The sequence below is a fragment of the Anomaloglossus baeobatrachus genome, chromosome 5 (genome assembly GCF_048569485.1).
Source record: "Anomaloglossus baeobatrachus isolate aAnoBae1 chromosome 5, aAnoBae1.hap1, whole genome shotgun sequence".
NCBI lineage: Eukaryota > Metazoa > Chordata > Amphibia > Anura > Aromobatidae > Anomaloglossus > Anomaloglossus baeobatrachus.
This window is the reverse complement of record NC_134357.1, coordinates 592,456,365-592,482,033: the sequence shown is the minus strand read 5'-3', so window position 1 is coordinate 592,482,033 and position 25,669 is coordinate 592,456,365. Positions and strand designations below refer to the sequence as shown.

General features: G+C 54.5%; 1 protein-coding gene across 1 annotated transcript in view; it reads left to right on the top strand.

Moving 5' to 3' along the window:
* Positions 1-25,669, top strand: part of ABCC3 (ATP binding cassette subfamily C member 3) — a 64,824-nt gene extending 39,155 nt beyond the window's left edge. Inside the window, exons 12-31 of the mRNA XM_075351483.1 lie at positions 4,937-5,140; positions 5,219-5,365; positions 6,647-6,734; positions 6,882-6,948; positions 7,075-7,201; positions 7,360-7,536; positions 9,225-9,392; positions 9,580-9,763; positions 10,814-10,919; positions 13,314-13,464; positions 13,544-13,751; positions 13,826-14,136; positions 21,879-22,078; positions 23,170-23,296; positions 23,371-23,472; positions 23,646-23,792; positions 23,868-24,026; positions 24,677-24,843; positions 24,920-25,114; positions 25,362-25,669. Coding sequence (XP_075207598.1) covers positions 4,937-5,140; positions 5,219-5,365; positions 6,647-6,734; positions 6,882-6,948; positions 7,075-7,201; positions 7,360-7,536; positions 9,225-9,392; positions 9,580-9,763; positions 10,814-10,919; positions 13,314-13,464; positions 13,544-13,751; positions 13,826-14,136; positions 21,879-22,078; positions 23,170-23,296; positions 23,371-23,472; positions 23,646-23,792; positions 23,868-24,026; positions 24,677-24,843; positions 24,920-25,114; positions 25,362-25,473 — 3,147 coding nt within the window. The 3' untranslated portion in view covers positions 25,474-25,669. The remainder of the gene's footprint in view (positions 1-4,936; positions 5,141-5,218; positions 5,366-6,646; positions 6,735-6,881; positions 6,949-7,074; positions 7,202-7,359; positions 7,537-9,224; positions 9,393-9,579; positions 9,764-10,813; positions 10,920-13,313; positions 13,465-13,543; positions 13,752-13,825; positions 14,137-21,878; positions 22,079-23,169; positions 23,297-23,370; positions 23,473-23,645; positions 23,793-23,867; positions 24,027-24,676; positions 24,844-24,919; positions 25,115-25,361) is intronic.

Below are 25,669 nucleotides of genomic sequence, written 5' to 3'. Positions count from 1 at the left end.
TGCTGCCCCCTACTGGAGATTACTGGTGCTGCTGCCCCCTACTGGAGATCACTGGTGCTACTGCCCCCTACTGGAGATCACTGGTGCTGCTGCCCCCTACTGGAGATCACTGGTGCTGCTCTGCCCCCTACTGGAGATCACTGGTGCTGCTCTCCCCCCTACTGGAGATCACTGGTGCTGCTCTCCCCCTTACTGGAGATCACTGGTGCTGCTCTCCCCCCTACTGGAGATCACTGGTGCTGCTGCCCCCTACTGGAGATTACTGGTGCTGCTCTGCCCCCTACTGGAGATCACTGGTGCTGCTCTACCCCCTACTGGAGATCACTGGTGCTGCTCTGCCCCCTACTGGAGATCACTGGTGCTGCTCTGCCCCCTACTGGAGATCACTGGTGCTGCTGCCCCCTACTGGAGATCACTGGTGCTGCTGCCCCCTACTGGAGATCACTGGTGCTGCTGCCCCCTACTGGAGATCGCAGGTGCTGCTCTGCCCCCTACTGGAGATTACTGGTGCTGCTCTGCCCCCTACTGGAGATCGCTGGTGCTGCTCTGCCCCCTACTGGAGATCACTGGTGCTGCTTCCCCCTACTGGAGATCGCTGGTGCTGCTCTGCCCCCTACTGGAGATTACTGGTGCTGCTGCCCCCTACTGGAGATCACTGGTGCTGCTCTGCCCCCTACTGGAGAATACTGGTGCTGCTGCCCCCTACTGGAGATCACTGGTGCTGCTCTGCCCCCTACTGGAGAATACTGGTGCTGCTGCCCCCTACTGGAGATCACTGGTGCTGCTCTGCCCCCTACTGGAGAATACTGGTGCTGCTGCCCCCTACTGGAGATCACTGGTGCTGCTCTCCCCCCTACTGGAGATCACTGGTGCTGCTGCCCCCTACTGGAGATTACTGGTGCTGCTCTGCCCCCTACTGGAGATTACTGGTGCTGCTCTGCCCCCTACTGGAGATTACTGGTGCTGCTGCCCCCTACTGGAGATCACTGGTGCTGCTCTCCCCCCTACTGGAGATCACTGGTGCTGCTGCCCCCTACTGGAGATTACTGGTGCTGCTCTGCCCCCTACTGGAGATTACTGGTGCTGCTCTGCCCCCTACTGGAGATTACTGGTGCTGCTCTGTCCCCTACTGGAGATCGCTGGTGCTGCTCTGCCCCCTACTGGAGATCACTGGTGCTGCTGCCCCCTACTGGAGATCACTGGTGCTGCTCTGCCCCCTACTGGAGAATACTGGTGCTGCTGCCCCCTACTGGAGATCACTGGTGCTGCTCTGCCCCCTACTGGAGATCACTGGTGCTGCTGCCCCCTACTGGAGATCACTGGTGCTGCTCTCCCCCCTACTGGAGATCACTGGTGCTGCTCTGCCCCCTACTGGAGATCACTGGTGCTGCTGCCCCCTACTGGAGATTACTGGTGCTGCTCTCCCCCCTACTGGAGATCACTGGTGCTGCTCTGCCCCCTACTGGAGATCACTGGTGCTGCTCTGCCCCCTACTGGAGATTACTGGTGCTGCTGCCCCCTACTGGAGATCACTGGTGCTGCTGCCCCCTACTGGAGATCACTGGTGCTGCTGCCCCCTACTGGAGATCACTGGTGCTGCTCTGCCCCCTACTGGAGATCGCTGGTGCTGCTCTGCCCCCTACTGGAGATCACTGGTGCTGCTGCCCCCTACTGAAGATCACTGGTGCTGCTCTCCCCCCTACTGGAGATAACTGGTGCTGCTCTCCTCCCTACTGGAGATCACTGGTGCTGCTGCCCCCTACTGGAGATCACTGGTGCTGCTGCCCCCTACTGGAGATCACTGGTGCTGCTCTGCCCCCTACTGGAGAATACTGGTGCTGCTGCCCCCTACTGGAGATCACTGGTGCTGCTCTGCCCCCTACTGGAGATCACTGGTGCTGCTCTGCCCCCTACTGGAGATCACTGGTGCTGCTCTGCCCCCTACTGGAGATCACTGGTGCTGCTCTGCCCCCTGCTGGATGTCTCTGCTGCTCCCCCTTCTGGATGTCTCTGGTGCTGCTCCCTCTGCTGGATGTCTCTGGTGCTGCTCCCTCTGCTGGATGTCTCTGGTGCTGCTCCCTCTGCTGGATGTCTCTGGTGCTCCCTCTGCTGGGTGTCTCTGCTGCTCCCCCTTCTGGATGTCTCTGGTGCTGCTCCCTCTGCTGGATGTCTCTGGTGCTGCTCCCTCTGCTGGGTGTCTCTGGTGCTCCCCCTGCTGGGTGTCTCTGGTGCTCCCTCTGCTGGATGTCTATGGTGCTCCCTCTGCTGGATGTCTCTGGTGCTGCTCCCTCTGCTGGATGTCTCTGGTGCTGCTCCCTCTGCTGGATGTCTCTGGTGCTCCCTCTGCTGGGTGTCTCTGGTGCTCCCTCTGCTGGATGTCTCTGGTGCTCCCTCTGCTGGATGTCTCTGGTGCTCCCTCTGCTGGATGTCTCTGGTGCTCCCTCTGCTGGATGTCTCTGGTGCTGCTCCCTCTGCTGGATGTCTCTGGTGCTGCTCCCTCTGCTGGATGTCTCTGGTGCTCCCTCTGCTGGATGTCTCTGGTGCTCCCTCTGCTGGATGTCTCTGGTGCTGCTCCCTCTGCTGGATGTCTCTGGTGCTCCCTCTGCTGGGTGTCTCTGGTGCTCCCTCTGCTGGATGTCTCTGGTGCTCCCTCTGCTGGATGTCTCTGGTGCTCCCTCTGCTGGATGTCTCTGGTGCTCCCTCTGCTGGGTGTCTCTGGTGCTGCTCCCTCTGCTGGGTGTCTCTGGTGCTGCTCCCTCTGCTGGATGTCTCTGGTGCTCCCTCTGCTGGATGTCTCTGGTGCTCCCTCTGCTGGATGTCTCTGGTGCTCCCTCTGCTGGATGTCTCTGGTGCTGCTCCCTCTGCTGGATGTCTCTGGTGCTTCCTCTGCTGGATGTCTCTGGTGCTCCCTCTGCTGGATGTCTCTGGTGCTCCCTCTGCTGGATGTCTCTGGTGCTGCTCCCTCTGCTGGGTGTCTCTGGTGCTCCCTCTGCTGGATGTCTCTGGTGCTCCCTCTGCTGGATGTCTCTGGTGCTGCTCCCTCTGCTGGATGTCTCTGGTGCTGCTCCCTCTGCTGGGTGTCTCTGGTGCTCCCTCTGCTGGATGTCTCTGGTGCTCCCTCTGCTGGATGTCTCTGGTGCTGCTCCCTCTGCTGGATGTCTCTGGTGCTGCTCCCTCTGCTGGATGTCTCTGGTGCTCCCTCTGCTGGGTGTCTCTGGTGCTCCCTCTGCTGGGTGTCTCTGCTGCTCCCCCTTCTGGGTGTCTCTGGTGCTCCCTCTGCTGGATGTCTCTGGTGCTCCCTCTGCTGGATGTCTCTGGTGCTGCTCCCTCTGCTGGATGTCTCTGGTGCTGCTCCCTCTGCTGGATGTCTCTGGTGCTGCTCCCTCTGCTGGATGTCTCTGGTGCTCCCTCTGCTGGGTGTCTCTGGTGCTCCCTCTGCTGGGTGTCTCTGCTGCTCCCCCTTCTGGATGTCTCTGGTGCTGCTCCCTCTGCTGGATGTCTCTGGTGCTCCCTCTGCTGGGTGTCTCTGCTGCTCCCTCTGCTGGGTGTCTCTGCTGCTCCCTCTGCTGGATGTCTCTGGTGTTGCTCCCTCTGCTGGATGTCTCTGGTGCTGCTCCCTCTGCTGGATGTCTCTGGTGCTCCCTCTGCTGGGTGTCTCTGGTGCTCCCTCTGCTGGATGTCTATGGTGCTGCTCCCTCTGCTGGATGTCTCTGGTGCTCCCTCTGCTGGATGTCTATGGTGCTCCCTCTGCTGGATGTCTATGGTGCTCCCTCTGCTGGGTGTCTCTGCTGCTCCCTCTGCTGGGTGTCTCTGCTGCTCCCTCTGCTGGATGTCTCTGGTGTTGCTCCCTCTGCTGGATGTCTCTGGTGCTGCTCCCTCTGCTGGATGTCTCTGGTGCTCCCTCTGCTGGGTGTCTCTGGTGCTGCTCCCTCTGCTGGATGTCTCTGGTGCTCCCTCTGCTGGATGTCTATGGTGCTGCTCCCTCTGCTGGATGTCTCTGGTGTTGCTCCCTCTGCTGGATGTCTCTGGTGCTGCTCCCTCTGCTGGGTGTCTCTGGTGCTCCCTCTGCTGGGTGTCTCTGGTGCTCCCCCTGCTGGGTGTCTCTGGTGCTCCCTCTGCTGGATGTCTATGGTGCTGCTCCCTCTGCTGGATGTCTCTGGTGCTGCTCCCTCTGCTGGATGTCTCTGGTGCTCCCTCTGCTGGGTGTCTCTGGTGCTCCCTCTGCTGGATGTCTCTGGTGCTCCCCATGCTGGTTGTTTCTTGTGTTGCTCCCTCTGCTGGATGTCTCTGGTGCTGCTCCCTCTGCTGGATGTCTCTGGTGCTCCCTCTGCTGGATGTCTCTGGTGCTCCCTCTGCTGGATGTCTCTGGTGCTGCTCCCTCTGCTGGATGTCTCTGGTGCTGCTCCCCCTGCTGGATGTCTCTGGTGCTCCCTCTGCTGGATGTCTCTGGTGCTCCCTCTGCTGGATGTCTCTGGTGCTCCCTCTGCTGGATGTCTCTGGTGCTCCCTCTGCTGGATGTCTCTGGTGCTCCCTCTGCTGGATGTCTCTGGTGCTCCCTCTGCTGGATGTCTCTGGTGCTGCTCCCTCTGCTGGATGTCTCTGGTGCTGCTCCCTCTGCTGGTTGTTTCTTGTGTTGCTCCCCATGCTGGATGTCTATGGTGCTGCTCCCTCTGCTGGATGTCTCTGGTGCTCCCTCTGCTGGATGTCTCTGGTGCTGCTCCCTCTGCTGGATGTCTCTGGTGCTGCTCCCTCTGCTGGATGTCTCTGGTGCTCCCTCTGCTGGTTGTTTCTTGTGTTGCTCCCCATGCTGGATGTCTATGGTGCTGCTCCCTCTGCTGGATGTCTCTGGTGCTGCCCCCTGCTGGTTGTCTCTGGTGTTGTTTCTTGTGCTCATCCCCCGGACCCCCGATCTGATTCCCCCCCGTTTTTCCCGCAGGTGGAGCAGATGCAGTACAAGGATTCGCGGATTAAGCTGATGAACGAGATCCTGAACGGGATGAAGGTGCTGAAGCTTTACGCCTGGGAGCCGTCATTCTCACAGAAGGTTCTGGAAATCCGCAGCAAAGAGCTGAACGTCCTGAAGAAGTCGGCGTACCTGAACGCGTTATCCACCTTCGCATGGACCAGCGCGCCATTCCTGGTGAGACCGGTGTGTGACTACTAATCCCCGCACGCCCGCTGAGGCTTGTAGTCCTGCTGACGCTCCACTTTTTTCCAGGTGGCGCTCACAACTTTCGCCGTTTACGTGTCCGTGGATGAGAAGAACATTCTAGACGCAGAGAAGGCGTTCGTCTCCCTCTCCCTCTTCAACATCTTAAGATTTCCTCTGAATATGCTGCCTCAAGTCATCAGCAACCTGGCGCAGGTACGAGGAGTCCGATAATCCGGCACCTAGCAGGCCCATTACTATAATATCCGATAATCCGGCACCTAGCAGGCCCATTACTATAATATCCGATAATCCAGCACCTAGCAGGCCCATTACTATAATATCCGATAATCCGGCACCTAGCAGGCCCATTACTATAATATCCAATAATCCAGCACCTAGCAGGTCCATTACTATAATATCCAATAATCCGGCACCTAGCAGGTCCATTACTATAATGTCTGATAATGCGGCACCTAGCAGGCCCATTACTATAATATCCGATAATCCGGCACCTAGCAGACCCATTACTATAATATCCGATAATCCAGCACCTAGCAGGCCCATTACTATAATATCTGATAATCCGGCACCTAGCAGGTCCATTACTATAATATCCAATAATCCGGCACCTAGCAGGCCCATTACTATAATATCCAATAATCCGGCACCTAGCAGGCCCATTACTATAATATCCGATAATCCAGCACCTAGCAGGCCCATTACTATAATATCCGATAATCCGGCACCTAGCAGACCCATTACTATAATATCCAATAATCCAGCACCTAGCAGGTCCATTACTATAATATCCAATAATCCGGCACCTAGCAGGCCCATTACTATAATATCCGATAATCCAGCACCTAGCAGGCCCATTACTATAATATCCGATAATCTGGCACCTAGCAGACCCATTACTATAATATCTGATAATCCGGCACCTAGCAGGTCCATTACTATAATATCCGATAATCTGGCACCTAGCAGGCCCATTACTATAATATCTGATAACCCAGCACCTAGCAGGCCCATTACTATAATATCCGATAATCCAGCACCTAGCAGGCCCATTACTATAATATCCAATAATCCGGTACCTAGCAGGCCCACTACTATAATATCTCATAATCCAGAACCTAGCAGGTCCATTACTATAATATCCGATAATCCGGTACCTAGCAGGCCCACTACTATAATATCTGATAATCCAGCACCTAGCAGATCCATTACTATAATATCTGATAATCCGGCACCTAGCAGGTCCATTACTATAATATCCGATAATCCGGCACCTAGCAGGTCCATTAATATAGTATCCAATAATCTGACACCTAGCAGGTCCATTAATATAAAATATCTGCTCATTCCTTTAATCTGCTCTCAGAACCCCATAAATGGCGGATTATCAGACGTTGGCCGGCCCTCGCTCTGTATATACCGTATACAGGTTGGGGTGTGGATTATCGGACGGATCGTCCTCTCTCTTTCCCGCAGGCCAGCGTCTCCATTAAGAGGATTCAGAACTTTTTGGCCAATGATGAACTGGACCCGACTGCGGTCATCAAGGAGAAGTCAGTGACCGGTGAGGACCCGACCAGGCAGGGGCCACAGGCACAGAGCTTTAATCTGGCGCTTGATAATCCAGAAAATCTAATAATCCATAAAATCTGATAATCCAGAAGGTCTGATAATCCAGCACCTTTCTGTCCTCTCTCTTTTTCCGGCTCAGGCGTGGCCATCGCGGTGAAGAACGGGACGTTCAGTTGGGCGAAATCCAGCGATTCGGTTCTGAACAAGTAAGAGACGCAGCGCCATCCGGAGGAGATCTTCGGCACTCCCCCATCGGCGCTCCCCCATCTTCGCTCCCCCATCGGCGCTCCCCCATCGCCGTCCCCCTCTGACTCTCGGCCTCCTCTTCCCAGCATCAGTTTACAGGTCCCCTCCGGGTCGCTGGTCGCCATCGTCGGTCACGTCGGCTGTGGAAAGTCGTCCCTGGTGTCGGCTCTGCTGGGAGAAATGGAGAAGGTGGAGGGAGACGTCGCTGTGCGGGTCAGTATCGTCACACAGCTGAGGGGTCGGTGCATTGTATCAGTGCAGGAGGTGTGGGCAGGATCAGGCTGGATGATGGTTCTGTGGTAGAATTGTACACAGTGACAGCCCCTGAGCTGTACAGACCCCGGTGTACCACGCTGCGCTCCTCCCCGCAGGGCTCGGTGGCCTACGTCCCGCAGCAGGCCTGGATACAGAACTCCACCCTCAAGGACAACATCCTGTTTGGTCGACCCGAAAATGAGAAGAATTACAAGAAGGTTCTGGAAGCCTGCGCCCTCCTGACCGACCTGGAGGTGCTGCCGGGGGGCGACCAGACCGAGATCGGGGAAAAGGTGACGTCACAGGAGAGCTGCCCTCCTGAAATCCTCTGTGCTGCCCTCCTGAAATCCTCTGTGCTGCCCTCCTGTAATCCTCTGTGCTGCCCTCCTGAAATCCTCTGTGCTGCCCTCCTGAAATCCTCTGTGCTGCTCTCCTGTAATCCTCTGTGCCGCCCTCCTGTAATCCTCTGTGCTGCCCTCCTGTAATCCTCTGTGCTGCCCTCCTGACATCCTCTGTGCCACTCTCCTGTAATCCTCTGTGCTGCTCTCCTGTAATCCTCTGTGCTGCCCTCCTGACATCCTCTGTGCCGCTCTCCTGTAATCCTCTGTGCTGCCCTCCTGAAATCCTCTGTGCTGCCCTCCTGTAATCCTCTGTGCTGTCCTACTGAAATCCTCTGTGCTGCCCTCCTGTAATCCTCTGTGCTGTCCTACTGAAATCCTCTGTGCTGCCCTCCTGAAATCCTCTATGCTGCCCTTCTGAAATCCTCTGTGCTGCCCTCCTGAAATCCTCTGTGCTGCCCTCCTGTAATCCTCTGTGCTGCCCTTCTGAAATCCTCTGTGCTGCCCTCCTGAAATCCTCTGTGCTGCCCTCCTGTAATCCTCTGTGCTGCCCTTCTGAAATCCTCTGTGCTGCCCTCCTGAAATCCTCTGTGCTGCTCTCCTGACATCCTCTGTGCTGTCCTCCTGACATCCTCTGTGCTGCCCTCCTGTAATCCTCTGTGCTGTCCTCCTGAAATCCCCTGTGCCGCTCTCCTGTAATCCTCTGTGCTGCCCTCCTGTAATCCTCTGTGCTGCCCTCCTGACATCCTCTGTGCCGCTCTCCTGTAATCCTCTGTGCTGCCCTTCTGAAATCCTCTGTGCTGCCCTCCTGTAATCCTCTGTGCTGTCCTACTGAAATCCTCTGTGCTGCCCTCCTGAAATCCTCTGTGCTGCCCTTCTGAAATCCTCTGTGCTGCCCTTCTGAAATCCTCTGTGCTGCCCTCCTGAAATCCTCTGTGCTGCCCTCCTGTAATCCTCTGTGCTGCCCTTCTGAAATCCTCTGTGCTGCCCTCCTGAAATCCTCTGTGCTGCTCTCCTGACATCCTCTGTGCTGTCCTCCTGACATCCTCTGTGCTGCCCTCCTGTAATCCTCTGTGCTGCCCTCCTGACATCCTCTGTGCTGCCCTCCTGAAATCCTCTGTGGTGCTCTCCTGACATCCTCTGTGGTGCTCTCCTGTAATCCTCTGTGCTGCCCTCCTGAAATCCTCTGTGCTGCCCTCCTGAAATCCTCTGTGCTGCCCTCCTGAAATCCTCTGTGCTGCCCTCCTGAAATCCTCTGTGCTGCCCTCCTGTAATCCTCTGTGCCGTCCTCCTTAAATCCTCTGTGCTGCCCTCCTGACATCCTCTGTGCCGCTCTCCTGTAATCCTCTGTGCTGCCCTCCTGACATCCTCTGTGCTGCCCTCCTGAAATCCTCTGTGCCGCTCTCCTGTAATCCTCTGTGCTGCCCTCCTGACATCCTCTGTGCTGCCCTCCTGACATCCTCTGTGCTGCCCTCCTGTAATCCTCTGTGCCGTCCTCCTTAAATCCTCTGTGCCGCCCTCCTGTAATCCTCTGTGCCGCCCTCCTGTAATCCTCTGTGCTGCCCTCCTGACAACCTCTGTGCTGCCCTCCTGACATCCTCTGTGCTGCTCTGAGCTGACACTGACCCCCGCTCCCTCCGCAGGGTATTAACCTCTCCGGGGGGCAGAAGCAGAGGGTCAGCCTCGCCCGCGCCGTCTACAGCAACTCCGATGTCTTCCTGCTGGACGACCCTCTCTCCGCCGTGGACGCTCACGTGGCCAAACACATCTTCGACAATGTGATCGGTCCTGACGGCCTACTGCGCGGAAAAGTGAGTACCGCCCCGGGTATCCCAACAGTGTACCGCAGAGCCAGTGTATCTAATCCATCACATGTGATATTGAGCTGTGTATCTAATCCTCTCCTGTGTGTTCTCCCCTGCTTTGCTGTGTATATGAGCTGTGCATCTGAGCTGCTGAGCTGTATCTGATCCTCTAGCGGGATCTTCTCGCCCTCAGACGCGGCTTCTGGTCACGCACGGGATCAGTTTTCTGCCACAAGTGGATCACATTGTTGTGATTGTGGACGGTGAGGTCTCGGAGACTGGATCCTACCAGCAGCTGATGAGCCAGAACGGCGCCTTCGCCGAATTCCTGCGCAACTACGCCTTCGATGACAACGTGGAGGAGGAGGAGCTGACGAGTAAGTGACAACCCCGCTGCTGACCACCCCGCTCCTGACCACCCCGCTCCTGACTTTCCCGCTCCTGATGTCCCCGCTCCTGACTTTCCCGCTCCTGACTTTCCCGCTCCTGACGTTCCCGCTCCTGACTTTCCCGCTCCTGACCACCCCGCTCCTGACTTTCCCGCTCCTGACGTTCCCGCTCCTGACTTTCCCGCTCCTGACTTTCCCGCTCCTGACTTTCCCGCTCCTGACTTTCCCGCTCCTGACCACCCCGCTCCTGACTTTCCCGCTCCTGATGTCTCCACTCCTGACTTTCCCGCTCCTGACTTTCCCGCTCCTGACTTTCCCGCTCCTGACTTTCCCGCTCCTGATGTCTCCGCTCCTGACTTTCCCGCTCCTGACTTTCCCGCTCCTGACTTTCCCGCTTCTGACTTTCCCGCTTCTGACTTTCCCGCTTCTGACTTTCCCGCTCCTGACGTTCCCGCTCCTGACGTTCCCGCTCCTGACGTTCCCGCTCCTGACGTTCCCGCTCCTGACGTTCCCGCTCCTGACGTTCCCGCTCCTGACTTTCCCGCTCCTGACTTTCCCGCTCCTGATGTCCCCACTCCTGACTTTCCCGCTCCTGACTTTCCCGCTCCTGACGTCCCCGCTCCTGACATCCCCGCTCCTGACGTCCCCGCTTCTGACTTTCCCGCTTCTGACTTTCCCGCTCCTGACGTTCCCGCTCCTGACGTTCCCGCTCCTGACCACCCCGCTCCTGACGTTCCCGCTCCTGACGTTCCCGCTCCTGACTTTCCCGCTCCTGACTTTCCCGCTCCTGATGTCCCCACTCCTGACTTTCCCGCTCCTGACTTTCCCGCTCCTGACGTCCCCGCTCCTGACATCCCCGCTTCTGACTTTCCCGCTTCTGACTTTCCCGCTTCTGACTTTCCCGCTCCTGACGTTCCCGCTCCTGACGTTCCCGCTCCTGACGTTCCCGCTCCTGACGTTCCCGCTCCTGACGTTCCCGCTCCTGATAACCTCGCGCCCCCTCTTTCTATCCCACCCTCACGGCCTCCATATCTCCAGTCCAGGACGAGGAGGAAGTTCTTCTGGCGGAGGAGACGCTCAGTAATCACACGGATCTGGTGGATAACGAGCCCATCGCTAACGAGGCACGGAAGAAGTTCATCAGGTGCGACGCGGAGCCCTAAGCAGCCCCAGAGGGCAAGACGTGCGCTCCGGCTCTGCTATATCTGGGACATGCGCTCCGACTCTGCTATATCTGAGACATGCGCTCCGACTCTGCTGTGTCCGGGACGTGCGCTCCGGCTCTGCTGTGTCTGGGATGTGCTCTCCGGCTCGGCTATGTCTGGGACGTGTGCTCCGGCTCTGCTGTGTCTGTGACGTACGCACCGGCTCTGCTATATCTGGGACATGCGCTCCGACTCTGCTATATCTGAGACATGCGCTCCGACTCTGCTGTGTCCGGGACGTGCGCTCCGACTCTGCTGTGTCCGGGACGTGCTCTCCGGCTCGGCTATGTCTGGGATGTGTGCTCCGGCTCTGCTGTGTCTGGGACGTGTGCTCCGGCTCTGCTGTGTCTGTGACGTACGCTCCGGCTCTGCTATATCTGGGACATGCGCTCCGGCTCTGCTGTGTCCGGGACGTGAGCGCTCCGGCTCTGCTGTGTCCGGGACGTGAGCGCTCCGGCTCTGCTGTGACCGGGACGTGCGCTCCGACTCTGCTGTGTCCGGGACGTGAGCGCTCCGGCTCTGCTGTGTCTGGGACGTGCGCTCGGCTCTGCTGTGTCTGGGACGTGTGCTCCGGCTCTGCTGTGTCTGTGACGTACGCACCGGCTCTGCTATATCTGGGACATGCGCTCCGACTCTGCTATATCTGAGACATGCGCTCCGACTCTGCTGTGTCCGGGACGTGCGCTCCGGCTCTGCTGTGTCTGGGATGTGCTCTCCGGCTCGGCTATGTCTGGGATGTGTGCTCCGGCTCTGCTGTGTCTGGGACGTGTGCTCCGGCTCTGCTGTGTCTGGGATGTGTGCTCCGGCTCTGCTATGTCTGGGACGTGTGCTCCGGCTCTGCTGTGTCTGTGACGTACGCACCGGCTCTGCTATATCTGGGACATGCGCTCCGACTCTGCTATATCTGAGACATGCGCTCCGGCTCTGCTATGTCTGGGACGTGCGCTCCGACTCTGCTGTGTCTGGGACGTGCGCTCCGGCTCTGCTGTGTCTGGGACGTGCGCTCCGGCTCTGCTGTGTCCGGGACGTGTGCTCCGGCTCTGCTGTGTCCGGGACATGCGCTCCGACTCTGCTATATCTGAGGCATGCTCTCCGACTCTGCTGTGTCTGGGACGTGCGCTCTGGCTCTGCTGTTTCCGGGACGTGTGCTTGGCTCTGCTGTGTCCGGGACGTGCGCTCCGGCTCTGCTGTGTCCGGGACGTGTGCTTGGCTCTGCTGTGACCGGGACGTGCGCGCCGGCTCTGCTGTGTCTGTGACGTGCGCTCGGCTCTGCTGTGACCGGGACGTGCGCTCCGGCTCTGCTGTGTCTGTGACGTGCGCTCGGCTCTGCTGTGTCCGGGACGTGCGCTCCGGCTCTGCTGTGTCCGGGACGTGTGCTTGGCTCTGCTGTGACCGGGACGTGCGCGCCGGCTCTGCTGTGTCTGTGACGTGCGCTCGGCTCTGCTGTGACCGGGACGTGCGCTCCGGCTCTGCTGTGTCTGTGACGTGCGCTCGGCTCTGCTGTGACCGGGACGTGCGCTCCGGCTCTGCTGTGTCTGTGACGTGCGCTCGGCTCTGCTGTGTCCGGGACGTGCGCGCCGGCTCTGCTGTGTCTGTGACGTGCGCTCGGCTCTGCTGTGTCCGGGACGTGCGCGCCGCCTCTGCTGTGTCTGTGACGTGCGCTCGGCTCTGCTGTGTCCGGGACGTGCGCGCCGGCTCTGCTGTGTCTGTGACGTGCGCTCGGCTCTGCTGTGACCGGGACGTGCGCGCCGCCTCTGCTGTGTCTGTGACGTGCGCTCGGCTCTGCTGTGTCCGGGACGTGCGCGCCGGCTCTGCTGTGTCTGTGACGTGCGCTCCGGCTCTGCTGTGACCGGGACGTGCGCTCCGGCTCTGCTGTGTCCGGGACGTGCGCTCCGGCTCTGCTGTGTCCGGGATGTGCGCTCCGGCTCTGCTGTGTCCGGGACGTGCGCTCCGGCTCTGCTGTGACCGGGACGTGCGCTCCGGCTCTGCTGTGTCCGGGACGTGCGCTCCGGCTCTGCTGTGACCGGGACGTGCGCTCCGGCTCTGCTGTGTCTGTGACGTGCGCTCCGGCTCTGCTGTGTCTGGGACGTGCGCTCCGGCTCTGCTGTGTCTGTGACGTGCGCTCGGCTCTGCTGTGTCCGGGACGTGCGCGCCGGCTCTGCTGTGTCTGTGACGTGCGCTCCGGCTCTGCTGTGACCGGGACGTGCGCTCCGGCTCTGCTGTGTCCGGGACGTGCGCTCCGGCTCTGCTGTGTCCGGGACGTGCGCTCCGGCGCTGCTGTGTCCGGGATGTGCGCTCCGGCTCTGCTGTAACCCGTTTATCTCGCTCCTCAGACAGATCAGCGTCCTCTCCTCGGACACGGAGCCTTCGCACGCCATGTCCACGCGCAGGAGGCTCTGCGAAAGGAAAATGTCAGAAACGGCCACAACGAAGAAGCCGCAGATGGAGAAGCTGATCCAGACGGAGACGGCGGAGACCGGGCGGGTGCGTGCGGTGGTCCTGCGTGCAGAGAACGAGCCATGCTTATGTGATATCACTGACGCCACGCATTGTGCATCCGCAGGTGAAGATGACCGTGTTCTGGCAGTACATCAAGGCGGTCGGACTCGCCGTCTCATTCTTCATCTGCTTCCTGTACTGCTGCCAAAACGCGTCGGCCATCGGGGCCAACGTATGGTTGAGCGACTGGACCAACGAGGCGGTCATCAACGGCACACAGCAGAACACGCAGCGCAGAGTCGGAGTGTACGCCGCGCTGGGGTTACTACAAGGTCAGGAAGGCGCGAGGCTGCGGGTGAGATGGCCGCGGCACATCCAGATGTCTGACGCGTTCTTCTCCTATCAGGGGTCCTGGTGATGGCGTCCTCCTTCACCTTGGCCATGGCTGGGATCGGTGCCGCCCGGAAGCTGCATGAAGCCCTCCTGGATAATAAGATGCACACCCCGCAGTCCTTCTACGACACCACGCCCATCGGACGCATCATCAACCGCTTCTCTAAGGACATTTACGTCATCGATGAAGTCATCCCCCCGACCATCCTCATGTTCCTGGCCACGTTCTTCACCTCAATCTCAACCATGATTGTCATCGTGTCCAGCACGCCTCTCTTCGCTGTGGTCATTATACCGCTGGCCTTCAGCTACTTCTTTGTGCAGGTCAGTGCTGAAACTAAACAGTAGGCATTTCTATGGGGGCCGCATACTCAACTCTCACCACCAGATGGAGACAAATCTCATCATGTATCTCTGTATACAGGGAGCTCCCCCTAGTGGTGGCTGCAGACAGGATCTTATCATGTATCTCTGTATACAGGGAGCTCCCCCTAGTGGTGGCTGCAGACAGGAACTTATCATGTATCTCTGTATACAGGGAGCTCTCCCTAGTGGTGGCTGCAGACAGGATCTTATCATGTATCTCTGTATACAGGGAGCTCCCCCTAGTGGTGGCTGCAGACAGGATCTTATCATGTATCTCTGTATAGAGAGAGCTCCCCCTAGTGGTGGCTGCAGACAGGATCTTATCATGTATCTCTGTATACAGGGAGCTCCCCCTAGTGGTGGCTGCAGACAGGATCTTATCATGTATCTCTGTATACAGGGAGCTCCCCTTAGTGGTGACTGTAGACAGGAACTTATCATGTATCTCTGTATACAGGGAGCTCCCCCTAGTGATGGCTGCAGACAGGATCTTATCATGTATCTCTGTATATAGGGAGCTCCCCCTAGTGGTGGCTGCAGACAGGATCTTATCATGTATCTCTGTATACAGGGAGCTCCCCCTAGTGGTGGCTGCAGACAGGATCTTATCATGTATCTCTGTATACAGGGAGCTCCCTCTAGTGGTGACTGCAGACAGGATCTTATCATGTATCTCTGTATACAGGGAGCTCCCCTTAGTGGTGGCTGCAGACAGGATCTTATCATGTATCTCTGTATACAGGGAGCTCCCCCTAGTGGTGACTGCAGACAGGATCTTATCATGTATCTCTGTATACAGGGAGCTCCCCCTAGTGGTGACTGCAGACAGGATCTTATCATGTATCTCTGTATACAGGGAGCTCCCCCTAGTGGTGGCTGCAGACAGGATCTTATCATGTATCTCTGTATACAGGGAGCTCCCCCTAGTGGTGGCTGCAGACAGGATCTTATCATGTATCTCTGTATACAGGGAGCTCCCCCTAGTGGTGGCTGCAGACAGGATCTTATCATGTATCTCTGTATACAGGGAGCTCCCCCTAGTGGTGGCTGCAGACAGGATCTTATCATGTATCTCTGTATACAGGGAGCTCCCCCTAGTGGTGGCTGCAGACAGGATCTTATCATGTATCTCTGTATACAGGAATCTCCCTCTAGTGGTGGCTACAGACAGGATCTTATCATGTATCTCTGTATACATGGAGCTCCCCCTAGTGGTGGCTGCAGACAGGATCTTATCATGTATCTCTGTATGCAGGGAGCTCCCCCTAGTGGTGGCTGCAGACAGGATCTTATCATGTATCTCTGTATACAGGGAGCTCCCCCTAGTGGTGACTGCAGACAGGATCTTTTGTATCTCTGTATACAGGGAGCTCCCTCTAGTGGCGGCTGCAGGCAGGATCTTATCATGTATCTCTGTATACAGGGAGCTCCCCCTAGTGGTGGCTGCAGACAGGATCTTATCATGTATCTCTGTATACAGGGAGCTCCCCCTAGTGGTGGCTGCAGACAGGATCTTATCATGTATCTCTGTATACAGGGAGCTCCCCCTAGTGGTGGCTGCAGACAGGATCGTATCATGTATCTCTGTATACAGGGAGCTCCCCCTAGTGGTGACTGCAGACAGGATCTTATCATGTATCTCTGTATACAGGGAGCTCCCCCTAGTGGTGGCTGCAGACAGAATCTTATCATGTATCTCTGTATACAGGGAGCTCCCCCTAGTGGTGGCTGCAGACAGGATCTTATCATGTATCTCTGTATACAGGGAGCTCCCCCTAGTGGTGGCTGCAGACAGGATCTTATCATGTATCTCTGTATATAGGGAGCTCCCCCTAGTGGTGACTGCAGACAGGATCTTATCATGTATCTCTGTATATAGGGAGCTCCCCCTAGTGGTGACTGCAGACAGGATCTTATCATGTATCTCTGTATACAGGGAGCTCCCCCTAGTGGTGGCTGCAGACAGGATCTTATCATGTATCTCTGTATACAGGGAGCTCCCTCTAGTGATGACTGCAGACAGGATCTTATCATGTATCTCTGTATACAGGGAGCTCCTCCTAGTGGTGACTGCAGACAGGATCTTATCATGTATCTCTGTATACAGGGAGCTCCCCCTAGTGGTGGCTGCAGACAGGATATTATCATGTATCTCTGTATACAGGGAGCTCCCCCTAGTGGTGGCTGCAGACAGGATCTTATCATGTGTCTCTGTATACAGGGAGCTCCCCCTAGTGGTGACTGCAGATAGGATCTTATCATGTATCTCTGTATACAGGGAGCTCCCCCTAGTGGTGACTGCAGACAGGATCTTATCATGTATCTCTGTATACAGGGAGCTCCCCCTAGTGGTGGCTGCAGACAGGGTCTTATCATGTATCTCTGTATACAGGGAGCTCCCCCTAGTGGTGGCTGCAGACAGGATCTTATCATGTATCTCTGTATACAGGAGCTCCCCCTAGTGGTGGCTGCAGACAGGATCTTATCATGTATCTCTGTATACAGGGAGCTCCCCCTAGTGGTGGCTGCAGACAGGATCTTATCATGTATCTCTGTATACAGGGAGCTCCCCCTAGTGGTGACTGCAGACAGGATCTTATCATGTATCTCTATATACAGGGAGCTCCCCCTAGTGGTGGCTGCAGACAGGATCTTATCATGTATCTCTGTATACAGGGAGCTCCCCCTAGTGGTGGCTGCAGACAGGATCTTATCATGTATCTCTGTATACAGGGAGCTCCCCCTAGTGGTGGCTGCAGACAGGATCTTATCATGTATCTCTGTATACAGGGAGCTCCCCCTAGTGGTGGCTGCAGACAGGATCTTATCATATATCTCTGTATAAAGGTAGCTCCCCCTAGTGGTGGCTGCAGACAGCATATTATCATGTATCTCTGTATACAGGGAGCTCCCCCTAGTGGTGGCTGCAGACAGGATCTTATCATGTATCTCTGTATACAGGAGCTCCCCCTAGTGGTGGCTGCAGACAGGATCTTATCATGTATCTCTGTATACAGGGAGCTCCCCCTAGTGGTGACTGCAGACAGGATATTATCATGTATCTCTGTATACAGGGAGCTCCCCCTAGTGGTGGCTGCAGACAGGATATTATCATGTATCTCTGTATACAGGGAGCTCCCCCTAGTGGTGGCTGCAGACAGGATCTTATCATGTATCTCTGTATACAGGGAGCTCCCCCCTAGTGGTGACTGCAGACAGGATCTTATCATGTATCTCTGTATACAGGGAGCTCCCCCTAGTGGTGGCTGCAGACAGGATCTTATCATGTATCTCTGTATACAGGGAGCTCCCCCTAGTGGTGACTGCAGACAGGATCTTATCATGTATCTCTGTATACAGGGAGCTCCCCCTAGTGGTGGCTGCAGACAGGATCTTATCATGTATCTCTGTATACAGGGAGCTCCCCCTAGTGGTGGCTGCAGACAGGATCTTATCATGTATCTCTGTATACAGGGAGCTCCCCCTAGTGGTGGCTGCAGACAGGATCTTATCATGTATCTCTGTATACAGGGAGCTCCCCCTAGTGGTGGCTGCAGACAGGATCTTATCATGTATCTCTGTATACAGGGAGCTCCCCCTAGTGGTGGCTGCAGACAGGATCTTATCATGTATCTCTGTATACAGGGAGCTCCCCCTAATGGTGGCTGCAGACAGGACCTTATCATGTATCTCTGTATACAGGGAGCTCCCCCTAGTGGTGACTGCAGACAGGATCTTATCATGTATCTCTGTATACAGGGAGCTCCCCCTAGTGGTGACTGCAGACAGGATCTTATCATGTATCTCTGTATACAGGGAGCTCCCCCTAGTGGTGACTGCAGACAGGATCTTATCATGTATCTCTGTATACAGGGAGCTCCCCCTAGTGGTGACTGCAGACAGGATCTTATCATGTATCTCTGTATACAGGGAGCTCCCCCTAGTGGTGGCTGCAGACAGGATCTTATCATGTATCTCTGTATACAGGGAGCTCCCCCTAGTGGTGGCTGCAGACAGGATCTTATCATGTATCTCTGTATACAGGGAGCTCCCCCTAGTGGTGGCTGCAGACAGGATCTTATTATGTATCTCTGTATACAGGGAGCTCCCCCCTAGTGGTGACTGCAGACAGGATCTTATCATGTATCTCTGTATACAGGGAGCTCCCCCTAGTGGTGGCTGCAGACAGGATATTATCATGTATCTCTGTATACAGGGAGCTCCCCCCTAGTGGTGGCTGCAGACAGGATCTTATCATGTATCTCTGTATACAGGGAGCTCCCCCTAGTGGTGGCTGCAGATAGGATCTTATCATGTATCTCTGTATACAGGGAGCTCCCCCTAGTGGTGGCTGCAGACAGGATCTTATCATGTATCTCTGTATAAATGGAGCTCCCCCTAGTGATGGCTGCAGACAGGATCTTATCATGTATCTCTGTATACAGGGAGCTCCCCCTAGTGGTGGATGCAGGCAGGATCTTATCATGTATCTCTGTATACAGGGAGCTCCCCCTAGTGGTGGCTGCAGATAGGATCTTATCATGTATCTCTGTATACAGGGAGCTCCCCCTAGTGGTGGCTGCAGACAGGATCTTATCATGTATCTCTGTATACAGGGAGCTCCCCCTAGTGGTGGCTGCAGATAGGATCTTATCATGTATCTCTGTATACAGGGAGCTCCCCCTAGTGGTGGCTGCAGACAGGATCTTATCATGTATCTCTGTATACAGGGAGCTCCCCCTAGTGGTGGATGCAGGCAGGATATTATCATGTATCTCTGTATACAGGGAGCTCCCCCTAGTGGTGGATGCAGGCAGGATCTTATCATGTATCTCTGTATACAGGGAGCTCCCCCTAGTGGTGGCTGCAGACAGGATCTTATCATGTATCTCTGTATACAGGGAGCTCCCCCTAGTGGTGACTGCAGATAGGATCTTATCATGTATCTCTGTATACAGGGAGCTCCCCCTAGTGGTGACTGCAGACAGGATATTATCATGTATCTCTGTATACAGGGAGCTCCCCCCTAGTGGTGGCTGCAGACAGGATCTTATCATGTATCTCTGTATACAGGGAGCTCCCCCTAGTGGTGGCTGCAGATAGGATCTTATCATGTATCTCTGTATACAGGGAGCTCCCCCTAGTGGTGGCTGCAGACAGGATCTTATCATGTATCTCTGTATAAATGGAGCTCCCCCTAGTGATGGCTGCAGACAGGATCTTATCATGTATCTCTGTATACAGGGAGCTCCCCCTAGTGGTGGATGCAGGCAGGATCTTATCATGTATCTCTGTATACAGGGAGCTCCCCCTAGTGGTGGCTGCAGATAGGATCTTATCATGTATCTCTGTATACAGGGAGCTCCCCCTAGTGGTGGCTGCAGACAGGATCTTATCATGTATCTCTGTATACAGGGAGCTCCCCCTAGTGGTGGCTGCAGATAGGATCTTATCATGTATCTCTGTATACAGGGAGCTCCCCCTAGTGGTGGCTGCAGACAGGATCTTATCATGTATCTCTGTATACAGGGAGCTCCCCCTAGTGGTGGATGCAGGCAGGATATTATCATGTATCTCTGTATACAGGGAGCTCCCCCTAGTGGTGGATGCAGGCAGGATCTTATCATGTATCTCTGTATACAGGGAGCTCCCCCTAGTGGTGGCTGCAGATAGGATCTTATCATGTATCTCTGTATACAGGGAGCTCCCCCTAGTGGTGGCTGCAGACAGGATCTTATCATGTATCTCTGTATACAGGGAGCTCCCCCTAGTGGTGACTGCAGACAGGATCTTATCATGTATCTCTGTATACAGGGAGGTCCCTCTAGTGGTGGCTGCAGACAGGATCTTATCATGTATCTCTGTATAAAGGGAGCTCCCCGTAGTGGTGGCTGCAGACAGGATCTTATCATGTATCTCTGTATACAGGGAGCTCCCTCTAGTGGTGGCTGCAGACAGAATCTTATCATGTATCTCTGTATACAGGGCGCTCCCCCTAGTGGTGGCTGCAGACAGGATCTTATCATGTATTTCTGTATACAGGGAGCTCCCCCTAGTGGTGGCTGCAGACAGAATCTTATCATGTATCTCTGTATACAGGGAGCTCCCCCTAGTGGTGGCTGCAGACAGAATGTTATCATGTATCTCTGTATACAGGGAGTGCTGTTCCCATATATATCACGCAGGGCCACTATCAGGTCATTACAGCCGTGACTGGTGTATGGGATCCGGTGAAGAGGGGGGCCCGGCTGGACCCGTGATAAGTACTTAGCTTTTTTAAGCCCCGGGCCCCTCTCTTCACCGTGCCCCAGTCACAGCTGCAGCGGAGGGGCCGGTAGTGTCCCCACTGCATACAGCTAATTTGCACGTGAAGCTTTTCTACGGCATCACATGCAAATTAGCCATGTTGCGGAAGAAAAGTCTGTAGAGCAGAGTGCTCGTCATCTTGTGGCCCAGTGGGCAGCAGCATGATGAGGTCATCACTCTGCGGCCTCCTCACACTGCTGCATTCAATGCAGAGGTGGCGAGGACATGGCATGCGGCGGGGAAAGGTAAGGGCTCTGTCAGCTGAAGATTGACATATATACCCGGAGGGTCCAAGGATAGGGACATATATATCAGGAGGAGGACATATAAGCTAGCAAGGTGACAATAAACCAGGATGGGAACATATATACCAGGAGGATATTATACAGAGGGGAAATGTGTATGTGGGCTAGATATTATACAGAAGAGCAGTGTGTGTGGATAGGATATTATAGAGAGGAGCAGTGTGTGGGGGGGGGATATTATACAGAGAAGCAGTGTGTGTGGAGGATATTATAGAGAAGAGCAGTGTGTATGCCGGGGATATTATATAGAGGAGCAGTGTGTGTGGGGGATATTATACAGAGGAGCAGTGTGTGTGGAGGATATACAGAAGAGCAGTGTGTGTGTGGGGCGGGATATTATATAGAGGAGCAGTGTGTGTGGAGGATATTATTCAGAGGAGCAGTGTGTGTGGAGGATATACAGAAGAGCAGTGTGTGGGGGGGATATTATATAGAGGAGCAGTGTGTGTAGATGATTTTATACAGAGGAGCAGTGTGTGGGGGGGATATTATATAGAGGAGCAGTGTATGTAGGGGATATTATACAGAGGAGCAGTGTGTGGGTGGGGATATTATATAGAGGAGCAGTGTGTGTGTGGGATATTATACAGAGTAGCAGTGTGTGTGGAGGATATACAGAAGAGCAGTGTTTGTGGGGGATATTATATAGAGGAGCAGTGTGTGTGGAGGATGTTATACAGAGGAGCAGTCTGTGGGAGAGATACTATACAGAGTGGCAGTATGTGGGGGGGATATTATACAGAGGGGCATTGTACGGGGGATATTATACAGAGGGGCAGTGTGTGGGAGGATAATACACATGGGGCAGTGTGGAGAGATATTGTGGAGAGGGGCGGTGTAGACGGTGTATTATTAATGTTCTGAGAGAAATACTTCATTTTCTGGAATAATTCAACTTCAAGGGTGCTAACACTTTTGGCCATGACTTTGTGTGTGTATATATAAAATACACACACACATTTTTCCAAAAGAGAGTGTGGAAGGTTTGAGGGGTGGAGCCTGTGCAGAGTCTTATGGGGGCCAGTATGGAGCCCTGAAATCACGTGTTAGGACTGGGCGTTTCTGACGTTTCTCCTTGTGCTTCTGCAGAGATTCTACGTGGCCACATCCCGTCAGCTGAAGCGCCTGGAGTCCGTCAGCCGCTCTCCCATCTACTCCCATTTCTCAGAAACCATCACTGGTGCCAGCATTATCCGGGCGTACGGACGCCAAAACAGCTTCGTGCTACTCAGTGACAACAAAGTGGACGAAAATCAGAAGAGCTACTACCCGGGCATAGCGTCCAACAGGTGCGGAGCGCTGTGCATATGATCGGGGGGGACATTATCTATCGGGGTTCGGCGCTTCCTGCTGCTTTTTTGCTTTCATTTCTTGCTGGCATCTTGAAAAAATCCCCCCCGTCACAGTGCCAATGTCCCTCCCAGGATGTGCAGGGCCGTCCAGTTGACTGATGAGGGGTACCCTTTCTTTTAAAGAATCTAAAATTAGTGTGTATGTTGCCCACTGATCGCCATGTGCGACTGTGATTTTTTTGGGGGTATTTTCTGTGCCGTCTTGTCCTTCCCTTGATGTGTGGTGGCACTGGCATAAGAGTTGAGGGCCGCTCAGTTGACTGCTCGGGGGTCACAGGTGAGGGAATCCTTTCCTTTTAAAGAATCTAAAATAAGTGTGGATACTGCGCACTGATCGCCGCATGTGCGACTGTGATTTTTTTGGGGGTATTTTCTGTGTCGTCCTGTCCCTCCCTTGATGTGTGGTGGCACTAGCATAAGAGTTGAGGGCCGCCCGGTTTACTGCTCGGGGGTCACTGATGAGGGGTACCCTTCCATTTAAAGAATCTAAAATTAGTGTGGATGTTGCCCACTGATCACCATGTGCGACTGTGATTTTTTTGGGGGGTCATTTCTATGCTGTCCTGTCCTTCCCTTGATGTGTGGTGGCACTGGCATAAGAGTTGAGGGCCGCCCGGTTGACTGATGAGGGGTACCCTTCCTATTAAAGAATCTAAAATAAGTGTGGATACTGCGCACTGATCGCCATGTGCGACTGTGATTTTTTGGGGGATATTCTGTGCCGTCCTGTCCTTTTGCTGATTTTTCTCTCTTTCCTTTCTTCCGACTCTTCAGCCTTTTCTTCCCTCTCTCGCTGTCTGCATGAACGGAGCCGCCACATTTGCTTCTCTGTCTCTGTGCCGCTCGCTCAGACTCTGTCCTCGCGCTCAAAATCTGCTTCATTGTATTTCCAGGTAAAACTTGGTGCAATTGTGTTCACCCCTCCCCCATGTCCGTAAAGGTCTGTGCCCCCAGAAACTCTAGACGGCCCAGAGTTTTGAATAAATGATGGAGGTTGTAAGTTGTCCCGGGTTGTTTCATTGCTCCAGGTGGCTTGGAATCCGGGTGGAGTTTGTCGGGAATTGTGTCGTACTTTTCGCTGCTCTCTTCGTGGTGATTGGTAGAGAGAACCTGAGTCCTGGGATCGTGGGGCTCTCGGTATCTTACGCCTTACAGGTGAGTCCTTTCTTCATATCGACCAAGAGCGGTGGTAGAACTCCTTGAGATTACCTCCATGTTTTATCGTTAAGGTGACCATGTCTTTGAACTGGATGGTGAGAATGACCTCTGACCTGGAGACTAACATCGTGGCTGTGGAGCGCGTCAAAGAATATTCCGAGACAGAAATGGAGGTGAGCCCTACAGATGTGTGTCCAACATGGATGATCTTGTGATACCTAGAAGAGAGTGACACGTAGGCCCTAAGAAGCCTCTATGCTTGTATCAGTCCCTGCAAGATGCCCCGAGGGATAAGTAAGAGAACTGAGGACAGTTTGCCCACCCACCTCCTACCTTCTGTCTGTAGGCTCCATGGAGCATAGAAGATAAGAAACCTCCAGAGGACTGGCCAAGCAGAGGGGAAGTCGAGTTCTCAAACTACTCAGTGCGCTACCGGCCCGGCTTGGATTTGGTGCTGAAGAACTTGAGCCTCGGAGTTAAGGGAGGAGAAAAGGTAAATATACGATTATTACACAGCAGACCAGAGTAGAAACCAGTGTTCCTCTATAACTTGTTATATTGTTTACAGGTTGGGATCGTTGGAAGGACGGGAGCGGGGAAATCTTCCATGACACTTTGTCTCTTCCGGATTTTGGAAGCAGCAGAAGGACTCATCAAAATTGATGGTGTGAACATCTCAGAGATCGGGCTGCACAACCTCCGGTCTATGCTGACCATCATCCCTCAGGTAGGCTCACAGGTCATGACATAGCTGGGACTGAAAGAGCTTCATTGCTCAGGCCACACAGACTTCCAATCTGGGACCTCATGGACCTCCTATTTAACAGCAAACGCACCGCCGAGCTGGCATCATAGGGTCCTCCATGTGGGTACCACATGGACTTCCAAGTTTGAGTCGCATGGACGTTCGAGCAGAGACCACACGGACCTTGAAGCTGTAGCAACTGTGACCTCGGAGCTGAAGCCACATGGACCTCCAACCTGGCGCCATAGGGACCTCCAATTTGTTACCACTTGAACTTCCAAGGTGGAGCCACAGGGACCTGACAACTTAAGCCACACAGACCTTGGAGCTGAATTCCACATGTACCTCGAAGTTGGAGCCACATGGACCTTGGAGCTGCATTCACACATATTTTGGAGCTGAATCCACATGGACCTCAGAGTTGAATCCACGCGGACCTTGGAGCTAAATCCACACAGACCTCAGTGCTGAAGCCATGTGGACCTTGAAGCTGAATCCATACGGGTCTCAAAGCTGGAGGCACATGGATCGCCAGAAATATAAGGACCTCAGAGGCGGGACCAAACGAACCTCCAAGTTATGTGTTTCAATGTGTCTTGGTATGACACACTCATATGTTTGTGTTTTCGCAGGACCCAGTTCTTTTCTCAGGAACCCTTAGAATGAACCTCGACCCCTTTGATAAATATTCTGATGATGAGATCTGGAAAGCGCTGGAGTTGTCGAACTTAAAAAAGTTTGTTTCCAGCCAAAACGAGAAGTTGGAGTATGAATGTTCAGAAGGTGGCGAGAATCTCAGGTAGGAAAGTCTTCTGCTGGGTCATAATTCCTCCATTCCATGCAACACCATAACTGCTGTCTCTGCTTTTTCCCAGTGTCGGTCAGAGGCAGCTCGTGTGTTTGGCCCGCGCTCTCCTCCGCAAGACTCGCATCCTGATACTGGACGAAGCCACTGCCGCCATTGACCTGGAAACGGACGACCTCATACAAATGACCATCAGGACGCAGTTTGAGGACTGCACGGTCCTCACCATCGCCCACCGGCTTAATACCATCATGGATTACACCAGGTGGGTATACGCAGGATCAGTTACATGTGCGGCTGCCTACATCACATGCTCATTGCAAAATCGGGCAAAACCCTGGTTCTAGGAAACTGAAAGTGAAAGCATTTCTCTGGAGGCATAGTCCTGTGTTTGGGGTGGGGGGCACATTGTGTCCTAAAACATGAATTCAGTGCATTTTCCATGACTGCCCCCCTCCCGCGGCCTGGATGTGTCATCATTATAGCTGATTTTCTAATCATTTCTCTTTCAGGGTTCTGGTTCTAGACAAAGGGAAAATTGCCGAATTCGACACTCCAACCAGTCTCATCGCAGCCAGAGGGATATTTTATGGGATGGCCAAAGACGCTGGACTCGCCGCCTAGAACCATTTTATATCTTTTTATTATCAGGGTCCACGGTGAACAGAAAGTTCAACACTCAGACTGATACTTTATTTTATCTAATGGAACAGGTCCACTTTTATTACCATATTTGTTACAAAAAGAAAAATTATTTAATATTGTAAAAAAAATACTGAAAAACAAAAAATACAATAAATTCTTTTTGTTTTTTTATTGA